This window comes from Sphaerulina musiva, assembly GCF_000320565.1.
Source record: "Sphaerulina musiva SO2202 unplaced genomic scaffold SEPMUscaffold_1, whole genome shotgun sequence".
Taxonomy (NCBI): Eukaryota; Fungi; Ascomycota; class Dothideomycetes; order Mycosphaerellales; family Mycosphaerellaceae; genus Sphaerulina; species Sphaerulina musiva.
The window spans coordinates 89,086-110,854 of NW_016017383.1; the positions used below are offsets into that span (position 1 = coordinate 89,086).

The 21,769-nt window shown below is 52.6% G+C and overlaps 9 protein-coding genes across 9 annotated transcripts; 5 read left to right on the forward strand and 4 right to left on the reverse strand.

Annotated features, from left to right (window-relative positions):
• Positions 1-675: 675 nt before the first annotated feature.
• Positions 676-4,357, forward strand: SEPMUDRAFT_75098 (glycoside hydrolase family 5 protein). The gene is made up of 2 exons (XM_016910097.1): positions 676-976; positions 1,063-4,357. Exon 2 carries the CDS (start codon positions 2,286-2,288, stop codon positions 4,047-4,049), a length of 1,764 nt encoding a protein of 587 aa, XP_016764328.1. The 5' UTR covers positions 676-976; positions 1,063-2,285; the 3' UTR covers positions 4,050-4,357.
• On the forward strand, positions 724-1,796 carry SEPMUDRAFT_33946 (uncharacterized protein; the record flags this gene model as incomplete). The annotated part of the gene is made up of 2 exons (XM_016908553.1): positions 724-976; positions 1,063-1,796. The coding sequence occupies 2 exons, from the start codon at positions 724-726 to the stop codon at positions 1,794-1,796; spliced, it is 987 nt and encodes a 328-aa protein (XP_016764329.1).
• Positions 4,358-4,948: 591 nt separating the features above from the next.
• On the forward strand, positions 4,949-8,042 carry SEPMUDRAFT_145526 (RNI-like protein). The gene is made up of 2 exons (XM_016903107.1): positions 4,949-7,109; positions 7,164-8,042. Exons 1-2 carry the CDS (start codon positions 5,658-5,660, stop codon positions 7,791-7,793), a joined length of 2,082 nt encoding a protein of 693 aa, XP_016764330.1. The 5' UTR covers positions 4,949-5,657; the 3' UTR covers positions 7,794-8,042.
• A 295-nt stretch (positions 8,043-8,337) lies between these two features.
• Positions 8,338-11,246, forward strand: SEPMUDRAFT_129200 (PLP-dependent transferase). The gene is made up of 3 exons (XM_016902263.1): positions 8,338-8,645; positions 8,712-10,958; positions 11,048-11,246. Exons 1-2 carry the CDS (start codon positions 8,526-8,528, stop codon positions 9,861-9,863), a joined length of 1,272 nt encoding a protein of 423 aa, XP_016764331.1. The 5' UTR covers positions 8,338-8,525; the 3' UTR covers positions 9,864-10,958; positions 11,048-11,246.
• On the reverse strand, positions 10,064-11,115 carry SEPMUDRAFT_112275 (uncharacterized protein; the record flags this gene model as incomplete). The annotated part of the gene is made up of 2 exons (XM_016900967.1): positions 10,064-10,958; positions 11,048-11,115. 2 exons carry the CDS (start codon positions 11,113-11,115, stop codon positions 10,064-10,066), a joined length of 963 nt encoding a protein of 320 aa, XP_016764332.1.
• A 387-nt stretch (positions 11,247-11,633) lies between the features above and the next one.
• SEPMUDRAFT_145528 (uncharacterized protein) lies at positions 11,634-15,568 on the forward strand. The gene is made up of 5 exons (XM_016903108.1): positions 11,634-12,262; positions 12,321-12,566; positions 12,620-14,821; positions 14,884-15,325; positions 15,375-15,568. The coding sequence occupies exons 1-3, from the start codon at positions 11,670-11,672 to the stop codon at positions 13,785-13,787; spliced, it is 2,007 nt and encodes a 668-aa protein (XP_016764334.1). The 5' UTR covers positions 11,634-11,669; the 3' UTR covers positions 13,788-14,821; positions 14,884-15,325; positions 15,375-15,568.
• Positions 11,634-15,568, reverse strand: SEPMUDRAFT_75118 (uncharacterized protein). The gene is made up of 5 exons (XM_016910098.1): positions 15,375-15,568; positions 14,884-15,325; positions 12,620-14,821; positions 12,321-12,566; positions 11,634-12,262 (listed from the first exon to the last, which is right to left on the reverse strand). Exons 1-3 carry the CDS (start codon positions 15,555-15,557, stop codon positions 14,094-14,096), a joined length of 1,353 nt encoding a protein of 450 aa, XP_016764333.1. The 5' UTR covers positions 15,558-15,568; the 3' UTR covers positions 11,634-12,262; positions 12,321-12,566; positions 12,620-14,093.
• A 1,520-nt stretch (positions 15,569-17,088) lies between these two features.
• Positions 17,089-18,169, reverse strand: SEPMUDRAFT_145529 (uncharacterized protein). The gene is made up of 2 exons (XM_016903109.1): positions 17,966-18,169; positions 17,089-17,878 (listed from the first exon to the last, which is right to left on the reverse strand). Exons 1-2 carry the CDS (start codon positions 18,046-18,048, stop codon positions 17,407-17,409), a joined length of 555 nt encoding a protein of 184 aa, XP_016764335.1. The 5' UTR covers positions 18,049-18,169; the 3' UTR covers positions 17,089-17,406.
• A 450-nt stretch (positions 18,170-18,619) lies between these two features.
• SEPMUDRAFT_129205 (uncharacterized protein) lies at positions 18,620-21,168 on the reverse strand (the record flags this gene model as incomplete). Its single annotated transcript, XM_016902264.1, has 2 exons — positions 18,620-19,816; positions 19,981-21,168. The coding sequence occupies 2 exons, from the start codon at positions 21,166-21,168 to the stop codon at positions 18,620-18,622; spliced, it is 2,385 nt and encodes a 794-aa protein (XP_016764336.1).
• Between the last annotated feature and the right edge of the window lie 601 nt (positions 21,169-21,769).

Sequence of the window (21,769 nt, forward strand, 5' to 3'; positions counted from 1 at the left end):
ATACTGGAGTAGGCCGTGTGGATTCCAGCGGTCCTACAGAGACTACGCAGGAAGGAGTAAGCAAGTGGTATATACTGGAAGAGGTACATGTAGTGAATAGAATGCCAAGCGGAAACTGCTTGGTCCTCCTCTGTATACAGATATCAGTAATTACTCCAAACCAGGAGGAAAGTCGTAGAGAGTACATCGCTTCGAGGTGTTTCGACTTGGGACCGTAGGTCCTGTAGCTGTATGTATCCAATTCCTATCGACTTCATCGTCGGGGTCGCTCGGATCAGTCCGAATTGTCCGATTGATGATGGCTCACGAAAGCAGGCCAATCCAATGCAGCTCTGCCCGTCTTCCATTTCAACGAGCATCAAAAACCATTGTGGCCATCGCATATTCTGATGGGCGAAGTCATTGTAGTTTATGCGTTCCAGATTAGGTACTTTCCACACTACATGTATCTGATAATGTACAGTGAGTGCATTGTTGGGGTGTTGTCGGCGGCGGCGGCGGAGGAGGAGGAAGAGTTTCTGCAATGACGACGTGATGCATTTTTTAGTTCTCGCCTGATTAGAGTTTGGGTTGCCCATAACAACAACATCATTCCTCAGCTTAGACACCACCACATAGCGGACCGTACGTGACTGCTCTGCCTTCCTCGACGTTTTTTTCTTTTCCCCCCGACAAGACGCGCGCAACCGCCCCATCAACGCGACAATCAACGGCGTCGCCATCATGGACGCCCTCGAAGAATCCTCCCACCCAGCTTCACGACGCGCCGCAGACCGGTTACCCTCCTTCATCAAATTCCCGGCGCTGGTGCTCGTATCTCTCAGCCTGAGCGCTTTCATCCACACTCTCGCTTCCAACTACACCGGCCCGGAGCTCGGTTCAGTCAGTCGCGAACTGACGGAAGAATGGCAAATTGGCGTCATGGTGGGCTGGAAGCTGTCCGAGTTGGCGGCCGCGTGGTATCTGCGCTATGATTGTGAGTGGACACGCGGGCAGGAATAAGAAGGAAACCATACCGTATGAGTTGTTCGTTGGTGACTGACGGCTACATGTACGCAACAGATATCGATCTGGCCTGGTTGACGCTCTTGAGCAATGTCCCTCACTACTTCCTCCTCCACACCTTCTTCGGCATCGACCCCCTCGCCGCGCTCGTTCCGCTTGCCATCGATGTGGTGACCATCGCCATTCCATTCGCCATCTTCCGTGGCACTATCCACGCTCGCGACACAACAGCTCCACGGACACCGAACCAACTCGTGGCACAAGATACGGGCATTCTAGTCATCATTGCGGCCCTTGGTGCTGCGCTATACACTATCACCATCTACACAAGCTTCTACACTTGGCTGCCCACATACATGGTCATCCATTTCGATGGCCTCAAGAGCCTCGAAAAGGCCCACAACGCCGTTGGGCCCATCCTTGCCATTCTCTTCCTGCCTCTCGGCTACGGCGCTGCTCACTTGATCTTTGTACCAGCAATCGGATCTCCTGCCAACCCAGGGCGAACGGATCCTAGCTTAGAGAAGGCTGTGTTTGATCCTGCGAATGCCACATTTGGCCAGACTCTCGCATACAATCTCGGCTGCAGTCCAGCGGGCTTCACGCCACGAGCAGAAATCCTATTCAAGCGAACTGCTATTCTGGCAACATCGACCTTCGTCAACTCACTAGTGCGATCATATGTCACCATCGAGGGCACAGAGTTCATGGGCGCTGTGGGCTGGTCGAGCATCTGGGCGGTGGCTTCTCTATTGACAGGTCTTGCATTTTCTTGGGTCGGAGACGAGTAACAGGAGTACCTACTTGGGGAGAGACTGCTCATCGGCGAGCGTGTAACAGTAGAATATGTTGGGCTGCGCCATATCATGTACCCTATGGAATGCCCCGCCGCGACGAGGAATAGCTCGAAGAAGCTGTCGTGTGGCTTGTCCATCGCGACCGCTCGTCCTCGAACAAGCTCCAGGCGCCGCACTGAGCGACAGGTTCGATCCGCCGGTTTCAAAGGTCTTCCCAATCCGACGTGAAAATCCCATACCGCGAGAGCGCAAGTCAGTGCATGCAGGTCGACCCTGCCTCACGAATGCGCGATCACCACTTCCATCTTTCATTTCAACCCGCGCCTGCTTCCACCTGTCAAGATACGCAACATGTATTGAAGTGCTTGCCTGCAGTGCGACGGGCGCAGCCAATATCCACGATGTCTCACACAAACCATCGTCTCTCACCAGCGGTGACGTACTACTTCACCACCTACTACATACAGTAGTACCTGTACCTGCATGCCGATTTCCACCCCGTCGTACTGCTTGACCGGCTTCTTCTTCTCCGTCGTCCTCTTCCTAGCACTAAAGCATCTCGTCCCCTGGCCACAGGTCATCCACTTCGCCGAACCAAGAATGAAACGAATACTCCATAAAGCAAAGTCCATTGCCAACAATGGCAGATCACAAGAAGCAGCGCCGATAGATCCATCACAACAGCATATTCCTACACACGATGGCACGATGGACGAAGAGCGGTTTACTGTGGACCCCGTCACCCTTCAAGACGTCACGCGATATCGCTATCATCACGGTGTCAACCTAGGCTCGATCTTCATCTTAGAACGATGGCTCACACCCTCCATGTTCTCCGAACTGCCAAAACTGGGATCCTCGGAACTCGCAGCCGCAGAGTACAACATTCAACGCTTCGGCCTCGAAGCCGCCCGGGAGAAACAAGAACGTCACTGGCGCGAATATGTCACGGATGCCGACCTCGACTGGCTGAGAGATGTGGGCAAATGCACTACCGTTCGTCTCCCGATCGGATTCTTCACGCTGGGCCCGGAATGGTGCAAGGGCACGGCGTTTGAGAAGGTAGCGCCTTTGTATCAGAATGCGTGGAAGAATGTCAGAAGTTTGGTGGCGAGATTGCATGAGCGTAAAATTGGGACTTTGATTGATGTCCATGGACTGCCTGGAGGAGCGAACAAGAACGAGCACTCGGGAACTAACAGTAACAAAGCGGAATTCTGGTCGTCGAAGAAGAATTTGGAGCTGGGGACGAGAGTGATGTGTTTTATCGCCGAGGAAGCGAAGAGTATGGCCGGTGTTGCTGGCTTGCAGATTGTGAACGAGGCGGAGTGGAGTCATAATAGCAAGTCTGGATGGAAATGGTACGACGATGTCTTGAGAGCTGTGGGCGCGGTTGATCCTACGATACCGATTTACGTCTCCGACGCGTGGTTCTTCTTGAAAGCCGCGGTACAATGGAGTCGGACGAGGAATATGGCGAAGACGGGATGCAATCCTGTCGTGCTCGATACGCATCTCTATTGGTGCTTTGATCCGCGCCATGAGTCTCAAACGCCATATCAGATCATTGATGATGTGCGGACCAAGCTCAGTGAGCTGGACGGCAACGAGGGCTCGGTGCACAAGGAGGGTGCTGCCGAGGTCATTGTCGGCGAGTACAGCTGCGTGCTGGGTGAGCGAACGTGGGCGAAGAGTGGAGGCAAGAGCAAGGAGGAACTCGTTCGGCTCTTTGGGCACGCTCAATCAGCGCAATATCAGCAGCGAGCGGGAGGCACGTTTTTCTGGACCTACAAGATGGATTGGATGCCTGGTGGGGAGTGGGGCTTCAAACAGATGACGGAGCAGGGCGCCATCTGCTGTCCAGCGCATCTGGCGATGCCTGCTTCCGAGGTCGCTGCCCGTCTGAGCGAGGCTCGTCAGCACCAGAGCGTCGCGCGCAAAAGCGAAGATGTGGCGAAACACATCAGCTTTTGGGATGCGCGCGGCTCAGGCTCGTATGAGCATTGGCGATATGAGATGGGCTGGACGATGGGCTGGAATGATGCGATCGCATTCTTTGAAGCCCGCAGCAGGCACTTTGGTCTCGAGGGCTGCGACAAGATTGGTATGCTGGACCTCTGGATTCTCAAACGCTTGCGGGATTGTAGGCAGACGGGCGAGTTTGTGTGGGAATGGGAGCAGGGCTTTCGGAAGGGTGTCCAGAGCTTCTATGAGACTGTCGGCATCTCTGGCCACGATGGTTCCTAGGAGATGAGGTTGCCGCCAGCTCATCCCTAAAGAACATGAGCTTGAACGTCGGCGGACGGGGAATTCTCCGAACATCCTTTCATGAAGGCGACGGGAAGCGCCCGTTTGATCTTTAGAGACTGTGCAGCGAGTAAAGCTCGTAACAATGAGAGCAATGCCGGCATCTGAGGCGGGTGGCAAGAAAGTATCCTAGAAGCTAAAGGGATTGCCATATTGGTAGTCGTGCGACATTGATTGCGGTGGTGTCGAAAGGCGCGGGCATTAAACGATGAATTATGTAGATCTACATACCTTATGATCTGATGCTGAAGATATCCTACTGCGCCTGCGTGACGTATAGAGTGACAGAGCACAACGAGATTGTTTCACAGCCGCGTCGTGCGACCATTGCGTCTTTGATACAGAGGGACTGATTCAGGCAGCGAGTCGTGCGCCGGTGACTGACAGTTGGCCCGGACTCTGCAGGGAGATTGACAATATCCTACCTTATACGGCGCTACCCGACAGATGAATGGTATGAACTCATTAGATGCGGACGAGATGAGGTGAGTATCAGCCCAGGGAGGAGGATGGAGAGGAGGAGGAGAGGAGGAGGAGCAGCAGTAGAAGCGGTGGAAATGGATAGAAAATAGCAGTCGATAAAATAGAAGGAGTATAGAACCAAGGTAGAACTTTTAGGTACCTCCTAGTCCTGTCATGTCCGGCGCTTGCTGGTGCTCATGCCCGACCGGCCCACCCGGCGCCCACCCGTGCCATCGTCACGTCCACCGCCCAAGCCACGCTCGCCCTCTTTTGTTGTAGTCCTCCAGTAGCGCTGACCCCGTGACTGCATAGTACATGTAGTGTACATGCTTCTCTGTACCTACCAGGTACATTGACCTACCACTGCCCCTCTGCCTGGACTGCCTCTTTGGGAAAACAACAGCAACAACAACAGCAAACAACAAAGACGACGACGACGACGACGACAACAACCACGACGACAACCACGACAACGACAATAACAACGATCACGGCAACAAGAGCAGTGCAGACTCTTCTACGACGACGACGACGACCACCACCACCACTACCAGACGCTGGTCAGGCACCAGCCAATCGTGATTTCCTGCGCGTCGACCGCCTTACTATTTCGGCCTCTCCCTGTCAAACACACATCACGCCCATGTACTTCATCTGAGAGGGAGAGAAGAGAGAGAGAGAAAGAGAGAAAGAGAGAGATAGAGAGACAGAGTAGAGAGAGAAACAGGGAGAAATAGCGCTGCGAAGGAGGTACCTCATTACTGTAGTGACTGCCTGGACGAACTGAACCGGCTGGAAGCGCACGACGAAACGAGGAGCCCCCGCCTAGCCTTGTACGCCCTTAGAAACTACCTTCTGCCGTACCTGCCTTTGCTCTCTCATTACCTGACTCTGCTGCGACGCTTCCTTCGCGATTGCTACCTCCTTCTACTTCCGGACCCCCACATCCGAGTGCCAGCCAGCTTTGTCCAAACTGGACGCAACGAACGCGGCTACTAACCATCTCCTTCACATCCACGCCTCCTCGTCCGTCACGCTCGTCCTGTTCCCCCAGCAGCGCAGCGCCCTTCGATCGATCGATTCGCCATGGCACGCTCTCGGCCCCTTCGACGTATGTCCAGCGGCTCCAGCTCCAGCTCATCTTCGACCTCTCCCGAGCGCGGCGCGGACGATGACAATGACTCCTTCATGCTGCAGGCGAACGACTCGCAGTCCTCGCTGGGCGGCGACATGTCCCCCGAGTTGTCGCAGACAGAAGCCATGCGCAGAGAGTACGAGGAGAGATGTCGAGTGTCGCCGGTGCATCGCTTACCTGCGGAACTGCTGATTAGCATCTTCTCTCGCCTGACTTCGCCGCGCGATCTGCAGACGTCGATGCTGGTATGCAAGGAATGGGCAAGAAATAGCGTGGGATTGCTCTGGCATCGCCCTGCCATGAATCGATGGGAGAGCATACACAGTGTGATCATGTCCATTCGGAAGAGTGACAAGTTCTTTGCGTATCAGGACCTGGTGAAGAGGCTGAATATGTCAACCCTGGGCGGGCAAGTGAGCGACGGAACTCTGGTCGGCATGCAAGAGTGCAAACGGATTGAACGCCTCACCCTCACCAACTGCTTCAAGTTGACGGACTTGAGCATTGCGCCGCTTATCGATATGAATCGGAGTCTCCTTGCGCTGGACGTGACGGGACTGGACCAGTTGACAGATCGGACTATGATGTTCGTCGCAGACAACTGCCTGCGACTACAGGGCCTGAATGTGACGGGCTGTAAGAAGCTAACAGACAACTCGATTATGGCGATCGCGAAGAACTGTCGACATCTGAAGCGCCTAAAGTTCAACAACTGCGTGCAATTGACGGATCAGTCGATAGAGACTGTAGCTACCTACAGCACCCATCTTCTCGAAATCGATCTCTATGGCTTACATCAGTTGGAGAGCCCTTCGATAACAGCGCTCCTCACCAGCTGTCCGCATCTTCGTGAACTGCGTCTCGCGCATTGCGCACAGATCAACGACTCCGCCTTCCTGAACATACCCTACGATCCCGACCACCCCACAACGTTTGACTCTTTACGAATCCTGGACTTGACCGATTGCAGCGAGCTCGGAGACAAAGGCGTGGAGAGGATCATCCAAAGTTGTCCGCGGCTTCGCAATCTGATATTAGCAAAATGTCGGCAAATCACAGATCGCGCAGTCTTCGCAATCACAAGGCTCGGCAAGAATCTGCACTATATCCACCTCGGTCATTGTGCGCGTATCACAGATTCTTCCGTGGAGGCGTTGGCAAAGGCATGCAATCGAATACGCTACATCGACTTGGCATGCTGCAGCAACTTGACTGATCACAGCGTGATGAAGTTGGCCAGCCTGCCCAAGTTGAAGCGCATCGGCTTGGTGAAATGCGCTGGAATTACAGACCACAGTATCTACAGCTTGGCCATGGGTGAAATCAAAGCTGGGCGAAAGGTCAACGGTATCAGTGTCTTGGAGCGAGTGCATCTCAGTTATTGCACACAGCTCACACTTGATGTAAGTCTTTTCTCCTCCTTCTGCTCCGAAGTCCTACTGACATATGGATAATAGGGCATACATATCTTGCTCAATCACTGCCCCAAACTGACCCATCTGAGCTTGACTGGAGTTCAAGCATTCCTGCGAGAAGAGCTCATCGTGTTCTGTCGAGATGCACCTCCCGAATTCAACGAGCACCAGCGAGACGTCTTTTGCGTCTTTTCCGGCACTGGCGTCGCCAAACTTCGTCAATATCTCAATGAACAAAAGGCCGCCGCCTCACCTCCACGAACGGATTCCATCCCCGCCTCTGTCGTCTCCGAAGGCGATCCCATGGAAGACATCGATGACCAGCATCCCGACTCGGATGGCAGTAACACACCTGTCATGGTCGTCGATGTCCATGGACAACAACCTCAAGGTCATCCAACTCTCGTTGTCCCAGGGCCCTCTGCAATACCCTGGTCACAAATGCACTCCCATCAGGCTGGGAGTGGCCACATTCCCCATGGAAGTACTCCTTCACCACTGAGTCAGAGTGCGCCTGTCACGTCTGGATCCGCATGGACGGGTGTGCCACCCCATTTTCAGAGCAACCAATCCCATCTCGCGGGAATGATGGGTGCTGCAGCCTTGGACGAGACTGAGGTGGATGGCGATGAGGCTTTTGGGGAAGAGAGTGAAATTATGGATCAGGAATAGCTGTCGCCAGAGGGTAGGGAGCAGGAATTGATGTTGCAGTGAGCATGCCGCATGGATGGAAGAGGAGGTGCTTTTGAACTGAGTGGAACTGGGGACAATGACGGATGATTCTCATGAAGCATTTTTCATAGCGTCCTGCTGCTAACTGTTTTTGTTTTGTTTGCTTGCGTGGAGGCATTATCCAACAAGACGAAATTAGCCCATAGCGTGCCTTTTTTTGCATATAATAGTACTAAGGAAGAGTATACCTAAAGTATACATTACTAATGATCATCGGTCCTACCTTTGTACTGAGACTCGAATCTCCCCGAATCTCTCCATTCACATGACATCCAGAGCTGCTCGCCAGGAGTGGAGAGAGAGAGAAAGGCTGATGGGACGTGAGTGTGTCTCACTATAAGAGGTAGGTACATGTACCTCTAGGCTCTAGGGTCGGAGTGATAGACCGGCGACCCGCCCGGCCCGGTCATTGCTCCCCGCACCCGGCAAGCACGTCAGAAAGCGATGATGCGAAGTCGGCCCAGCTCTCATCCCGTCGTTATCAAATCAATGCTGATGGTGAAGATGAAATTGACGAGATGAGATGAGATGCGGCAGACCAACACACTTCTGTCCTTCTTCCTCACATCCTGACACCGCCACCGCCGCCTGATTGAAGTCATTGTTCGCCAGCCGACGTTACAACAACAACACCACCAACACCAACATCTACGAACTTTTGCAGCGACAGTTATGGTCAAGGGCGATCCATTCAAGCCCGCCAGCAGAGTGGCTGGCACGAGGCAGGATGTGTGGAGTATCGTCAACGAGGCTGCTTCACAATCCGAGAAGCCGGTTGTGAACATGGGTCAAGTATGCAGAGAAACGCAAGCATGCAAGCAAGCAAGGAAGCAATCCTAACTGGTCTCACACACACAGGGCTTCTTCGGCTACAACCCTCCCAAGTTCGTACTCGATGCCGCCAAAGACGCCTTGGACCGGGTCGAATGCAATCAATATTCCCCCACCGCAGGCCGACCACGTTTACGAAAAGCCATCGCCGATGCCTACTCGCCCTGGTTCGGCAGACCACTCGACCCGACAAAAGAAGTCACCATCACCACGGGTGCCAATGAGGGCATGTTGTCGGCATTCATGGGCTTTGTCGAGCCTGGCGACGAAGTGATTGTCTTCGAGCCATACTTTGATCAGTACATTTCCAATATTGAAATGCCAGGCGGTAAAGTCGTCTACGTCCCTCTCCAGCCACCCAAGGAAGGCGCGACGAAAGCTACGAGTGCGGGGGAATGGACATTGGATATCAAAGAGTTTGAAGCAAAAATCACGGATCGTACGAGAATGGTAGTGATTAATACGCCGCACAATCCTGTGGGCAAGGTGTTCAACAAGCAAGAGTTGCAGGCAATTGGAGATCTCTGCGTCAAGCACAACATCATCATCCTCTCCGATGAAGTCTATGATGCACTCTACTATGTGCCATTCACTCGCATCGCTACATTGTCGCCGGAGATCGCCAAATTGACCTTGACGGTCGGCTCCGCGGGCAAGCTGTTCTACGCAACGGGGTGGAGAGTGGGCTACTTGATTGGTCCGGAGCACTTGATCAAGTACGTGTCTGCAGCACATACGCGAATCTGCTATAGCAGCGTGAGCCCACTGCAAGAAGCTACGGCAGCTGCGTTTGAACAAGCAGATGAACATAATTTCTGGCAGGAGAGTAAGACGGAAATGAAGAGCAAGATTGATCGGTTCACGGAGGTCTTCAAAGAGCTCGATCTGCCCTATTCTGACCCCGAAGGCGGATACTTTGTCATGGCCAACCTTAGTAAGGTGAAGCTCCCTGATGATTACACATTCCCACCACATGTTGCGAATCGACCCCGGGATTTCAAGCTCTGCTGGTTCCTCATCAAAGAGCTGGGAGTAGCCGCCATTCCACCGACCGAATTCTTCACGGATGCGAATGCACACATTGTGGAGGATTGGCTGCGGTTCGCGGTTTGCAAAAATGATGATGTCCTTGAGCAGGCCAAGGAGCGGTTGAGAGGTCTGAAGAAGTATATGCAGTAGCGCTACTACTGTTGCTTTCATGGCTTCAGGTGGGTGTGATATGCTGTTGCCGCCTGCTAGTTTTGCTTGAACCTCATGGGCAAACACGATACGCGGCATGCCTAGTGTTGTGCCGCGGGCGAAGCGCGTCGCTGCAGCCTCGAGCGTTCGATCCAGCGGCCTTCGAATGCAGACCAGAAAGCATAGCTGTATTCGGATTTCTACTCCGTACCAGATGCAGTGCTGTCCACTGCCGCAGTGTCGGATCTGACGATACCTGTCCACAGATCATCCCTCTTGAACACCACCGTGACCACACTCTGTCCCGTCTTGCCACCAAATTTGAATGTGGGATATTTCGCCTCGTCGTGATAACGCAATCCACTATTTTCCGTCACCAACCATGAGATCAATTCCTCCTTGGTCCAGTTGCACGAAGTCACGAAGAGAAAGTTTCCGGGTTTGATCAATTCCACCACTCGTTCTCGGTATGTTTCGCAGGGATGATGCACAGCTCCTGCTTCGGTAGTAGTAGCACTCGCAGCAGGCATCAGAGAGATGGCATCAAACGTCCCCTTGTCGAGAACCACGTCGAAGCCATCTTTCAGCCACTTTTCATCGGCCTGTTCCGTTAACAGGTCCCACTGCACAAACTTGACTTTTGCGTACTCGCTTTCCTCTTTTTCTTCGTCGTTTTCCTCTTCTTCTTCGTCTTCTTCGTCCTCTTCTTCCCCTTCTTCTTTTTCATCATCATCGTCATCGTCATCATCATCATCATCATCTCCCCCTTCATCTTCCTTCCTCCTCCCCTCATAAATCCTTCGCGCAAGCCTCACACTCGTCGGCGAATAATCCACGCCCCACATCTCTCCTCTCCACCGCTCGCCATAATCATCCTCGTTCTCTCGCAACGCCATCAACATGTGGCCATTTCCCGTTCCGAGATCCAAAAAGCGGGCTTCGGCACGATCAAGCACACCTCCCGATGTGAGATCGTAGGTGGCGAGGAGCTGGAGCACAACTTCTTCTGCGTGAGACTCTTCGAACCAGTTGATTCCTTCGTCATCAGGGTCTTCGGTGTTGTTCTTGAGTTCGCGTTGGTAGCATTTTTCCCAGCTGGAGAACGGTTTTTAGTTAGTTTTCGTTTTTTTTTCTCTTCTTCTCTTTTTATGTGGGAAGAGGGAAGGAGGTGGTGAGCAGCTTACTATTCCTTGGTGCCGAGTTCACTGGGGTCCAGCAGCTTGCGTGTGTTATTCTCCTCTGGGTCGGTCATGTTGTTTTCATGTACATGTGTGTGATGAGTAACATGTATGAGGTTGGAGGTCGAATTTTGATGGATGGAGTGGGAAGATGGATGGAGTCAGAAGATACATGTAATCTCCCAAGACTTTCCGAGCCTGCACTGACAACCAACTCCACCGTACCTACCTCCTACTTCTATCAATTTCTATGGATGGTATCAAAAGGCGCCTTCCCATCTTCTTCTTCTTCTTAATCAGGTATTTATGAATATCTTACTTATCGGTGTTCGGCGCTCGGGATAGCCGTCTGACCGTGCCTCGGCGCGTCGTATCGCTCTCGTTATGCTCTTGGTACCTTGAAGTACGGGCATGTAGGAACTTAAGTAAGTCGAAGTAGACGTCTTGGCACTTGGTGTTCCTTTGGTCTTTTGATCACCGCCACCGCCAGCGCTAGTTCGACTTCTACAAAACAACGTCATTATATAGGTACCTTACAATTAGGAAGTCATCAGGATCCCATCTACAACACCCTCCATGGCCACACCGTAATGCTGCATCCTCAGTAATAATAATAATCATAGCAAAAATGGCAACACCCGCCCCGGGGACGCTCACGCTCTCGGCCGACCAGTCTAAGGCGCTGTTCGACATTCTGACGCACCAACAAACATACCAGGAGATCGAAGACTTCAAATACCCGGGCGCCATCCACAACTATGGTCCACCCTTTCAGAAGAATGTCGCGTCACCGCAGTCGCCCATTCTGCAAACCCTGGTATCCAAGTTCCTCATCAAACTGCCCGGTCTACGAGATGTATCGCCCGAGTTTTGGAAAGGCCGGGTCGATGCTCTAGTGCAGGAACTATCAGAGGCTGAGCTGTCGGAAAGTTATGACAAAGGTCTCCTAGGAATCCGCAAGACTCTGGCTACTGCTATATCTGCCTTGCTCGAGTACCCTGCTCGAGGCGTTCTGGGAGGTTTTCCTAAAGAGGAAGTGAAGCGATCCACCACATATGATACCACGAACCCCGAAGATGTCTTACAGGCGTGGCAGGATTGCGTGCAACAAGCAGTGTACGGAAATTTAATCGACGAGCTCTTCGCAAAGGCAGCCGAGACCGATGACCTGACTAAGCATGACTCTCTGGTGCAGGGCATGCATGAGTTCATGGTGGTGAAGTAGGTGGCAGGCCATGCTTGCTGGTGACGGGGAAAGACACACGCTGATCCGCATTAGTATCGCATCGATTATGCACTATACCTTGGTGCTATCACCGGAAGGTCCAACGATGCTGCGCATGCTGTCGAGCGTCCACAACCTAATTCCATATACCATTATACGCCAGACACTCAAGGTAGGGAACGTCGCAACAATGCTCAGTGGAGTCATGAGGATTGTGTTGGCAAAAGCTAGCGTGGCTACTGTGACGAATTGGATTGGTTTGAGCAGTGGTGCAGACGAAGGCATGAATTTGATGCAGCAGTTCGTATTCTCTCTCTACGCTCGGACACGCGCAAATACTAATTTTCCGGCAGAATCATGTCTCAGGTGCTGAGCTGGGATAAGCGCGAGCTGAAGAAGCGCGCAGAGAAGATTGAAAAGGCGAAAGATGGACCACCAAAGGACGTGCTGGCCGAGATCAAAAACTGGATCAGTCGCAGTCGCCAAGAACACGAAGAGACGAGGAAACACAGCCAGGAGCAAAACATGTCCATTGTTGCCATGATTCTCGCATTATCATCCGTCTCGTCGGAAATGTCGCCGGCGCAACATGCCAAGGCACAGGAATACCTCTCCCTACAGCTTGCCATCCGAGATCGACAGCAGATTGTCAAGGTGCTCTGCCAACGACATCCCGACATTCTGACGGCTGCCATCCGAGATGCCGTCGATGCCTACACACCCATGATTCGACACGTCCACCAGGCCGTCAACTTGAGTGATACGCTCTGGGATTTCGAGCGCTTCCTCACTGACCTGCTCAAGATCAGCATCGTCAACGATACCAAGAAGGAACAACAAGGACAACAACAACAATCACAACAACCACAGAAAGCCCCGAGTGTCGAAGACTTTGTCGACTTGCTCCATCGCCATCAAAGCAGCTGCCACAAATTCATCCACCAATTCGCCAAGAACGGAAAGGAAATGACGGAATGGTGGAAAGAGTACATCCACATGGCTGCCGCCAACTTCCGCAAAAACGACACCCCTCCCCCATCCGAATCCATCGTCTCGGATAAAATGACCACGGGAGGGCTTCAACAAGCCCTCGAAACCGAATTCTCCCACCTCTCACCCGCAGACCAAAAAACGATACACGAAGAACTGGATGCCTGGAAATCATATATTGATCAACTCCACCACGCCTCGACCGCACGCATCACTGCTGTCATCAAGAGGACACACTCGACGCCGTTTGGACCGGGCGCGTACCTCGCACGTTGGCAGCAATTGTTGGACGATACCCCCATCACACCTGCCACTGCACAGGGGCCGGTCCGACATGGAGCAGACCGGGCGGTCAAGGAGAATAGTCGAGCGAATATTGAGGGTGCAGATGCCCATCGTGATGGGAGTCAAGAAGCAGAACAACAACAAATACAAAAGGCGGTTGCCGACAAGATGCCCACCGCTCCCGTGTGCGAAGCCGTGTCGAGGCTGCTGTGGCCCAAGTTTCGACAGGCGCTGATTTCGCAGTAGCGTGCAAGTGGTGGTGCCACATGTTCATACAGAGTGGGAACAAATACATGTACATGTGATTGGTCTCAAAACACACCTCTTTTCATGCTTTCTCACATGTGCCGCACATGAAATGCAGCTTCCTCCGCCTGCGCCTGCGCCAGATTGAGCTGGAAATATATGTCTCTCTTCATACGTCTGTTTACATCACATGTCGATACCGACCAGCAGCAAACGTCGTGTCATCTCTCTCACGTGTGGGAATCAGTGCTCATCAGTCGTTATGGTACAATGTCGTGTCCTCCATCACAATCAGCGGATGGGGATCTAAAAGAAATTGCCATGAGGCAGAGCGCAGAAGATGCCAACGATGATGGCTGAAGCCACCAGTGCGCCCAACAGAGACTGCAGAAAGATGGTGTCTTGAATCTGACGGAGTGCCGGTTCCTGAATCCAGACTTCGCGATCGAGAATCTTTCGAATGATATTTCGCTGCTTGTAGCGAGGAACCCAGGGCTCTTGCTCAAACGAGTTGCGAGTGCTAGCCGCAAGGGACTCCTTCGAGGCCCACTTCTCGTTGAGTGCCTCCTCGGATTCGTCGGAGAATAGTTCCCATGGCCGCACGTGTCGGTGATGCAAGCCATGAAGGACCACGCACATTCCCTTCCAGGCGGCGATGAGTGTGGATATGCCGAGGAGCCATGCAACAATTGGTAACACTCTCCAACCACGTCCGGCAGAGCTGAGAGTGATGAGAATATCTGCCACGAGACCGATGAGCATAAGTGACAGGCCCAGACCACGAGCGAAGAGCACGCGGGGCCTGTTGCCGTTGCAGATGGTCCAGCGAATGAAGTTGGGGTGGGCCTGTTTGCGAAGCGAGAACTCCACGCTCGTGATGATGGCGCTGAAGGTGCTCGGGTGAGTCGTGTGTTGCAGCGCATGTAATACAGCCTGGCGCTCGCGAGAGGATAGGTTGAGCTCCCGAGGGCTCCCCTCGGCGATGTATATACTCACAATACGTGAGACCTCGTCGCGATATGGCTGAGTGGTGACTAGAGCTTGTCAGAGCGTGCTCGACGTGCCGATTTTGTATCTTTTCTTGAGTACAACATACATGGCTTCCATTTCAATCCCGCTTCACCAAATGCTTGGTCGGTAACAAGGCGGTGATTGTTGCCATTCCCGCTGCTGAGCAGGGTTTTCTCGTCACTCACCGACGAGGCATAGTCAGAGCCATTCTCCTGTCTCTCGTCCAAGGAGATGGTCTGTGGCGTGTTGAAGGGATCGACACGCTCCACGGCGGGCTTTGATGTTTTCGTAAAGTCCGAGTCCTTGAGGACTTGTGCAATTTGCGGGGCGAGTCTGTTCGGACGAGGTGGCGAGAGCGGCAGATCCGCTTCGGCGTTCGTCTTCCATTCGGGGGCCAGTGCTCTATCGCCATCCTTGAGCTGCTCCCATCGGGAGGCGTAATCTCTGTACCAGAGGTAGAATTGCAAGTTCTCGGCCGAGTACTCGATGTATTTGAGGTAGTTCATAAACTCTCGTAGCGTCACAGGCTAGTGGTAGGTAAGCAAAAGATCAGAAACAGCAGGAGAGTAGATATACAGGACAAGTGCCGCCAGTGACGATTCGGTCAAAAGATAAGGCGGCGGGGATGCCATGGCTCATGCCCGAGGTGCCAGACTGGAGGGAATCATTGATTGAGGGCTGCTTTTCGTGGCCATTGAGAGAGCGTTGAGAAGAACCGGGGACGTGCGGCGGACGGCGGTAGGCCAGAGAGTAGACCATGGTAGTGGTAGTGGTGGTGGTGGTGGTGGTGGAGGAGGAGGAGAAGGAGGAGGGAAATGTAGCAGCCAGCTCACGAGGCTGGCTGAGAAGAAGCAGAAGAAGAAGCAGAAGAAGAGGAGGAAGAAGGAAGCAAGTCAGATACAGATATTACAAGGTGCTACCTCCTAGGAGGACTTCTGGGATCTCGCTGTTCCCGGGCAAGCGCAAGGGAAATGCAGACCCCACTTCCGCGTGGCTGCTGCTAGTCTCGTCTATCACACGTGGCGAGGAAGGCGCGCGAACGAGACGGGAAGTCGAAGGAAGGAAGGAAGGGTCGAAGGGAGCTGGAAGGAAGGAAACAACGGCGCAATGCCGTTTTGTAATTCCATCCCGCTCGGTCTTGTGATTGTGCAGCTTGTAAAGCTTGGGTTGGCAGAGGCAGAGGCCGAGGCCGAGACCGAATCGATACGAGAGAGAGAAGAGGGAGAGAGAGGCAAAAAAAAACCGAAAAAGAAGAAAATAGCCGTACCCTCTGCCCTCTACCTACCTCCAAAGGCTCCCAATGAGTGCCCTGAAGTCTGGACATCAGATGAAGTTGGTTGCTGGTCGAGCTAGGAGGTAGGAGAAGTCGGCCAGTCGGTAGAAATGTACCTAGGGAGGATGCGATCAAAACGCGGTTGGCGGTACGGAGAAGGTGGCCTGTCCCCCTGCATTGCATGTACCTGATTGATCAGACATCTCAAATCGGGTACCTCCCCTTACCTACCTAATTCTCACCACCGCCATCCCCATCCATCACATCGTGTGTGTATCTGTGATGCTTCTCAACCGTCCCAACTTCACTCTTCGACTCGCTTTGCAATATTAATCTCTGCATGTCTGTCCGCCAAGAAGAAGAAGAAGACAAAAAGAGAAGCAAGCTGTTCCCATGGGTCGAGATGGCGCCGCCACAATCGCAGCTCGTGTGCACCGGTGCCTTTTTTGGCCACACCCGCTGCCGCCTTTTTTCGCACACGAGGCAAGGCAACTCAAACTCTTCTGCTGAACCGCGGCCCGGCAGAATAGGCAGACGTCAGAATACCTCTAGGAGGTACTTCCCTTGAGAATCGACCTCGCCCAGAGTCAGACACTTGCATTGTGATCTCGTGTCGTCTCACGGAAAGCCGAAAGTGCGCCATGAAAGTGCGGTGCGCTACAGGTACCTTCAGCCTGCTTTTCTAAGGTAATGATGATGCCGATGATGATGATGATGATGATGCTGATGGTAATGATGGTAATGGTAATGCAGAGTGAGCGTGATGCTGCATCGAGTGAGGTCGCTGACGAATGCAGGCCGACCTTGTCCATGCACATGGCCGATATTCTAGTCGCAGCCAATGACATGCCTTCAATCCTTCTCTCTTCCGCCTGACAGCAGCAGCACACAACAACAACAACAACATCAACATGTCCATTCAGACAGTGTCAGACATTACCTACTATCTCCAGAAGGGAAGATTACACTCATCCTGACACTAGTATTTATTACTGCTGCCCCGGGAGAGTGGACTCTTTTTAGGTGGACTATATTCTGTCATCTATGGTGCTAAGTGGTGATTGCGAGCGGCTGATCGACTCAATAGATAGACGCTGGAGCCAAGGTTCTTCGAATCTCCAAATATCTCAGGAACCCATCTTACGTGACACATATGCCTGAACTGGTGAGCAGGACATATCACCCATTCCCTCCTTCTCCTTCTCCTTCTCCTTCTCCTCCTCCTCCTCCTCCTCCTCCTCCTCCTCCTACTCCTCCTACTCCTCCTCCACCTCCACCTCCACCTCCTCCTCCCCCTCAACATCAACCCCCTTCAGCATCTTGTCCTTCATCAATTCATTTCCAGATCCCACCCATTCCCCCACTCGTCACATTCTTCTCCAACGCCTCCGCCTCTTTCCGCAACGCATCCGCCTGAAACCTCAAAAACGCATTCCGAATCCTCTCCCGACTCTCGCCATCCTGATTAATCGACCTTCTCGCCTGCAAACTCCCCGACAACAAGCCCAACTCGCCCCCCACAAATAGCCCTCCCAGCCCCAAGAAGCCAAACGTCGCCACATCGCCCGCGCGACTGGGCCGCAGCAACGGCGTCAAATCCGGCAACACCTCCTCTCTTCCGTCGGCGAAACGCACGGCCGAGGGTTTCTCTGCGGTGCGGAATGTGCGGAACATTGCTTTGCGACCACTGCGGATGCGGTAGGCCAGGAGTACGCTGAGGGCGATGCCGAGGGCGGATCCGAGCGTGGCGTGGAGGGAGACGGTGGAGGCGGCGTTTTTGAGGGCGTCGCGGTCGGAGGAGGTGAGACTGTTTTTGTGCAAATTGTCAATAATGAGTTGAGTTGAGGGAGGCGGGGAGGGAGAGATATGAGGAGGGACGAGTGAGTGCACGTACTCGTGTTGCATGTGCTTTTCTGCGAGCTCGTTGAGGTCAGGTCCGAAGCCTTTTCGGAAGACGGCGAGTGAGTCGGACGACATGGTGGTTGTGTTGCTTTATATGGTGGGTGGGCTTCTCTGTTCCGTTATTGGTGTCGTGGCTCTCGTGCTGCTGTCAATATCAGGTATGCAGGTAGTACCTAGTGTGAGGACTGGAGTGGCAGAGACAGCAAGTGAGGCAATAGTGCAAGTCAGGTAAGTAGGTACAGTATGTAAGAGAAGAGAAGGGGTGAGATCCATAAGGTATGCATGATTACCTGATTTACCTGCCGCGCCTACCAAGAAGGGCTGTGTCGTCTAACTGTTTGTGTACAGTTCGGGTAAGGTAGGTAGTACTAGGAGGGTAGAGAGGATAGACGGGCCAGGGAGCGTCATATCGCACATCACCCTCCACTCCCCGGACATGTGGACTCCCCGCACTTTTCCAAGACCGCCGCCATCCGAACGTGCATCGGTCGCAAACAGGTCCGACCTCCATACACGTGATGAATAGACGATCCGTCTTTGCCCGATCTTATATATCATTCCGATGGTGGTGCTATACCGGCTTCACGTCTCGGCACTCTCTCACTCATATCGACTTTGTCTAGACACACCCACCCACTCGATCCCTTTACAGCTTACTCACACCACCACCACCACCATCACCCCCCAAAAACATCCTCAACACATTCGCCGTAATCCTCGCCACATCATTATCATAATCCTGCCACCCCAACGCCACATACCAACTGATACTCCCCACCGAAAACACCGCTCCTCCACCCGCCGTCTCATGAAAAGTCATATCCGACCGGATCAAATCTGTCTGCGTGCCCAACGTCTTCATCATGGGGAAATGCACATCTTCGGGAAATAGGCCAAAGCGATCGGAATGGCCTGTCGAACTCGCCAAGACGACCAAATGGCGCGGAGAACCATATTGGACGTCTGCTCGATCGATTTCATCTGCGGATGCACCGCCTCCGAATCCGCCTAGGGCATTGTGACCGAAGGTGAAGAGATTCTTCTGTGCATCTGCATCTGCATCATTCTTGTTGTTGTCATTATCCATCGGGTGGAAGACGCCCGCAAAAATGTTTGCGTAAAGTAGAGGGAATTCCTGAGGTAGAGTGGGTGACATGCGATAAGGTACACCCGGACCAGCTCCTTCGCCACAACATCCAATTCCCACGAGATAGTTTGCAGCTTTGCCTCGATCTCTCCACAAACCACCGACCAAGCCATCATTAGAAAAATGTCGTTCACCAGGTTGCTGGTGGGAAGTTCTCACGCCTTGTCCACCTCGTCGGACTTCCAATCGATGCGGATTGAGAGTCGGGTGCAGCGCACTCGACCAGTAAAAGCCATTCCCTCCCAAATACATGAGTTTACCACCTTGGCGAAGAAATTCTTCATACGCCGTATACGATTGCAGCGTAGGATATTCCGGATGACAACCCGTCACCACAACTTGATATCTCCGCAAAGCAGCCACTCCTCGAAAATGCAAATCATGATCCGTAAGCACATCACACATAATCCCCAAGCGATCCAAAAACCCCACCATGAGCAGTTCTGCAGAAATTTCTCGGGGTCGATGGCCCGTCCAATTGATATATCCGGGTCGATGGTTCAGCAGAGGGCGTTTGCTCGAGGAAAAAATTACACCGCTGCCGTCGCTGTGCACGTCGTAGCACGAGAGACCCAGATCGCTGCGGCGGACGAGTTTGCCGAAATCTTCGTCGCGGTGGAATTCAAAGGATCCGAAATCGTCGGGGACTTCGGCGCGCGCGGGGGAGTTGGGGTCCCACATGTGTTCGTTGGCGTACTGGAGAGGGAAGAGTTAGTACCAGGTAGCCTACGGTGTGAAATGTTATAGGTATCTTGTCTTTATGGTCAAGGCGAGATTTTTCTTTTTTCTTTTTTTTTTCTTTTTTTTTTTTTTTCTTTTTTTGGGGGCAAAAATGAAGTGAGTCGCTTGTCAAAACTTACAGCAAGATATGTAAAAGTAGATGCTACCAACGCCACCTTGGGCTGATGCGAAGGAAGAGCATCATCAACATCCGACGGCCTCACAAAGAACGGAATCATATCCTTAGCCTTGCCAGAAGTGCTTTCAATCTCAACAGCATAAACACCAGATCTAGCCGTAACAGGAACAGTAATCGTAAAATCCGTCTGCCACTTCGCATCGTCGAGATCATCATCATGGAAATGAATAGCGCCATAGTGTTGACTATTTTTCGTCCAGTCGACTTCTGTGCCAGGCCAATTGTAACCTTTGACTGCTCGTGTAGGCGCATTGAGGAGTCTACCGTGCCGTTCGTGAGCGGAAATGTCGATGATTGTGTCGCTGGAAATGTCGCGCGAGAAATCATAATGTGCTAATGTACGAGGTGCTGGTGTTCCGAAGGTTTCAAATTTGACGGCTTCGAGACGACCGTTGAAGTGGTTTGCGTGAAGACCTTTTTCTTCTTCAGAGTTGGTGGTGGTGACTGTGGTCGAAGAAGACACAGCACGTGAAGCAGCCAGGAGCAATTCCGTTGTGAAATCGCGCACTTTCGCAGAGAAATCGAGCTCAAAAGTCTGATCCAGTATACGGCCAGGAGGCACGAGTCCATCCTCTAACTCTGTGACTTGAAGACGCACAGTACGATCCTCGACCTCGAGAACAACTCCAATCCAGCGAAGTTTCTCAGCAATGAATTCCGTCTTCAACACCTCAACCTTCTCTCCCGTTCCCATCCAAACCTGAAATGCCCCATCAGTACCCAAAACGACGGCAAAACCCATACAAGAAACCGTATCAAGCGTCGAAACAAAAGTCTGCACATGCTCACAAGCAACCAACCAAGGCTGCGCATAAAACGCAACTCGAATCCCCTCCGGATCACTTTCACCAAAGAGCAAAGGCGGTAATTCGGCCCACGAGCCTGGATTCGCCAACTGAAATCTCCCAGGCCGAATTTCTGAAGGGATTTCTGAAATTTCCTTGACGACTCGGGGCGGACTATTCTCGCCTTCGTAGCCTTGGAGAACATGGACGGTGCGGGACTTGTATTCGGGCTCGGTGCAGGAGATTTTGATGGCGACTTGATCTCCTGGATTGACGATCCAGGGCTCGGCGTAGCCGGTGATTTCGGGAGGGTAGTTTGGTGGAACGGGGTGGATGGTGGACATGTTTTTTGTAGAGTCTTCTTCTTCTTCTTCTTCTTCTTCTTCTTTTTCAATTAATATACTACATGCCTTGAACAGAAAACATAGGTAGTGCCGTCACACCCCAGGTTAGATCTCTTCCCCTCCCCTCCCTAGGAAGGCTAAGCAGCCTGCCCATTATGCCATCATCTGGCGGGGATATGAAGTCGCTCTCTGTTCGTCCGAAAGTCACCAGGTTGGAAAATACTTTAATCAATGTTTGAATGTTTGGCTGGTTATCTTTTACTTATCAAACTTTCGAGACTGACTGACGCGTGCCTCTATCTCTCCCTCCCTCTCTCTCACTCTCTCGTTAGGGTCGCCGTCGCCTCATTTTTTTTGTTTTTTGCAATTCTACCGCTGGCCGAGGCCAACCTTGAGGTCTGAGCTGCTGTGTGCAAGGGGGGATATAGCAACAAGCTCACATTCAAACGGAGGAATCTGGAAGAGGATGAGGATCTAGATTTGGTCTAGTTTATATTACATCATCATCCTCCCTCTATACATGATCATTTCACTTGTGAAAACACACACACACACACACACACACACACACACACACACACACACACACACACACACGTAA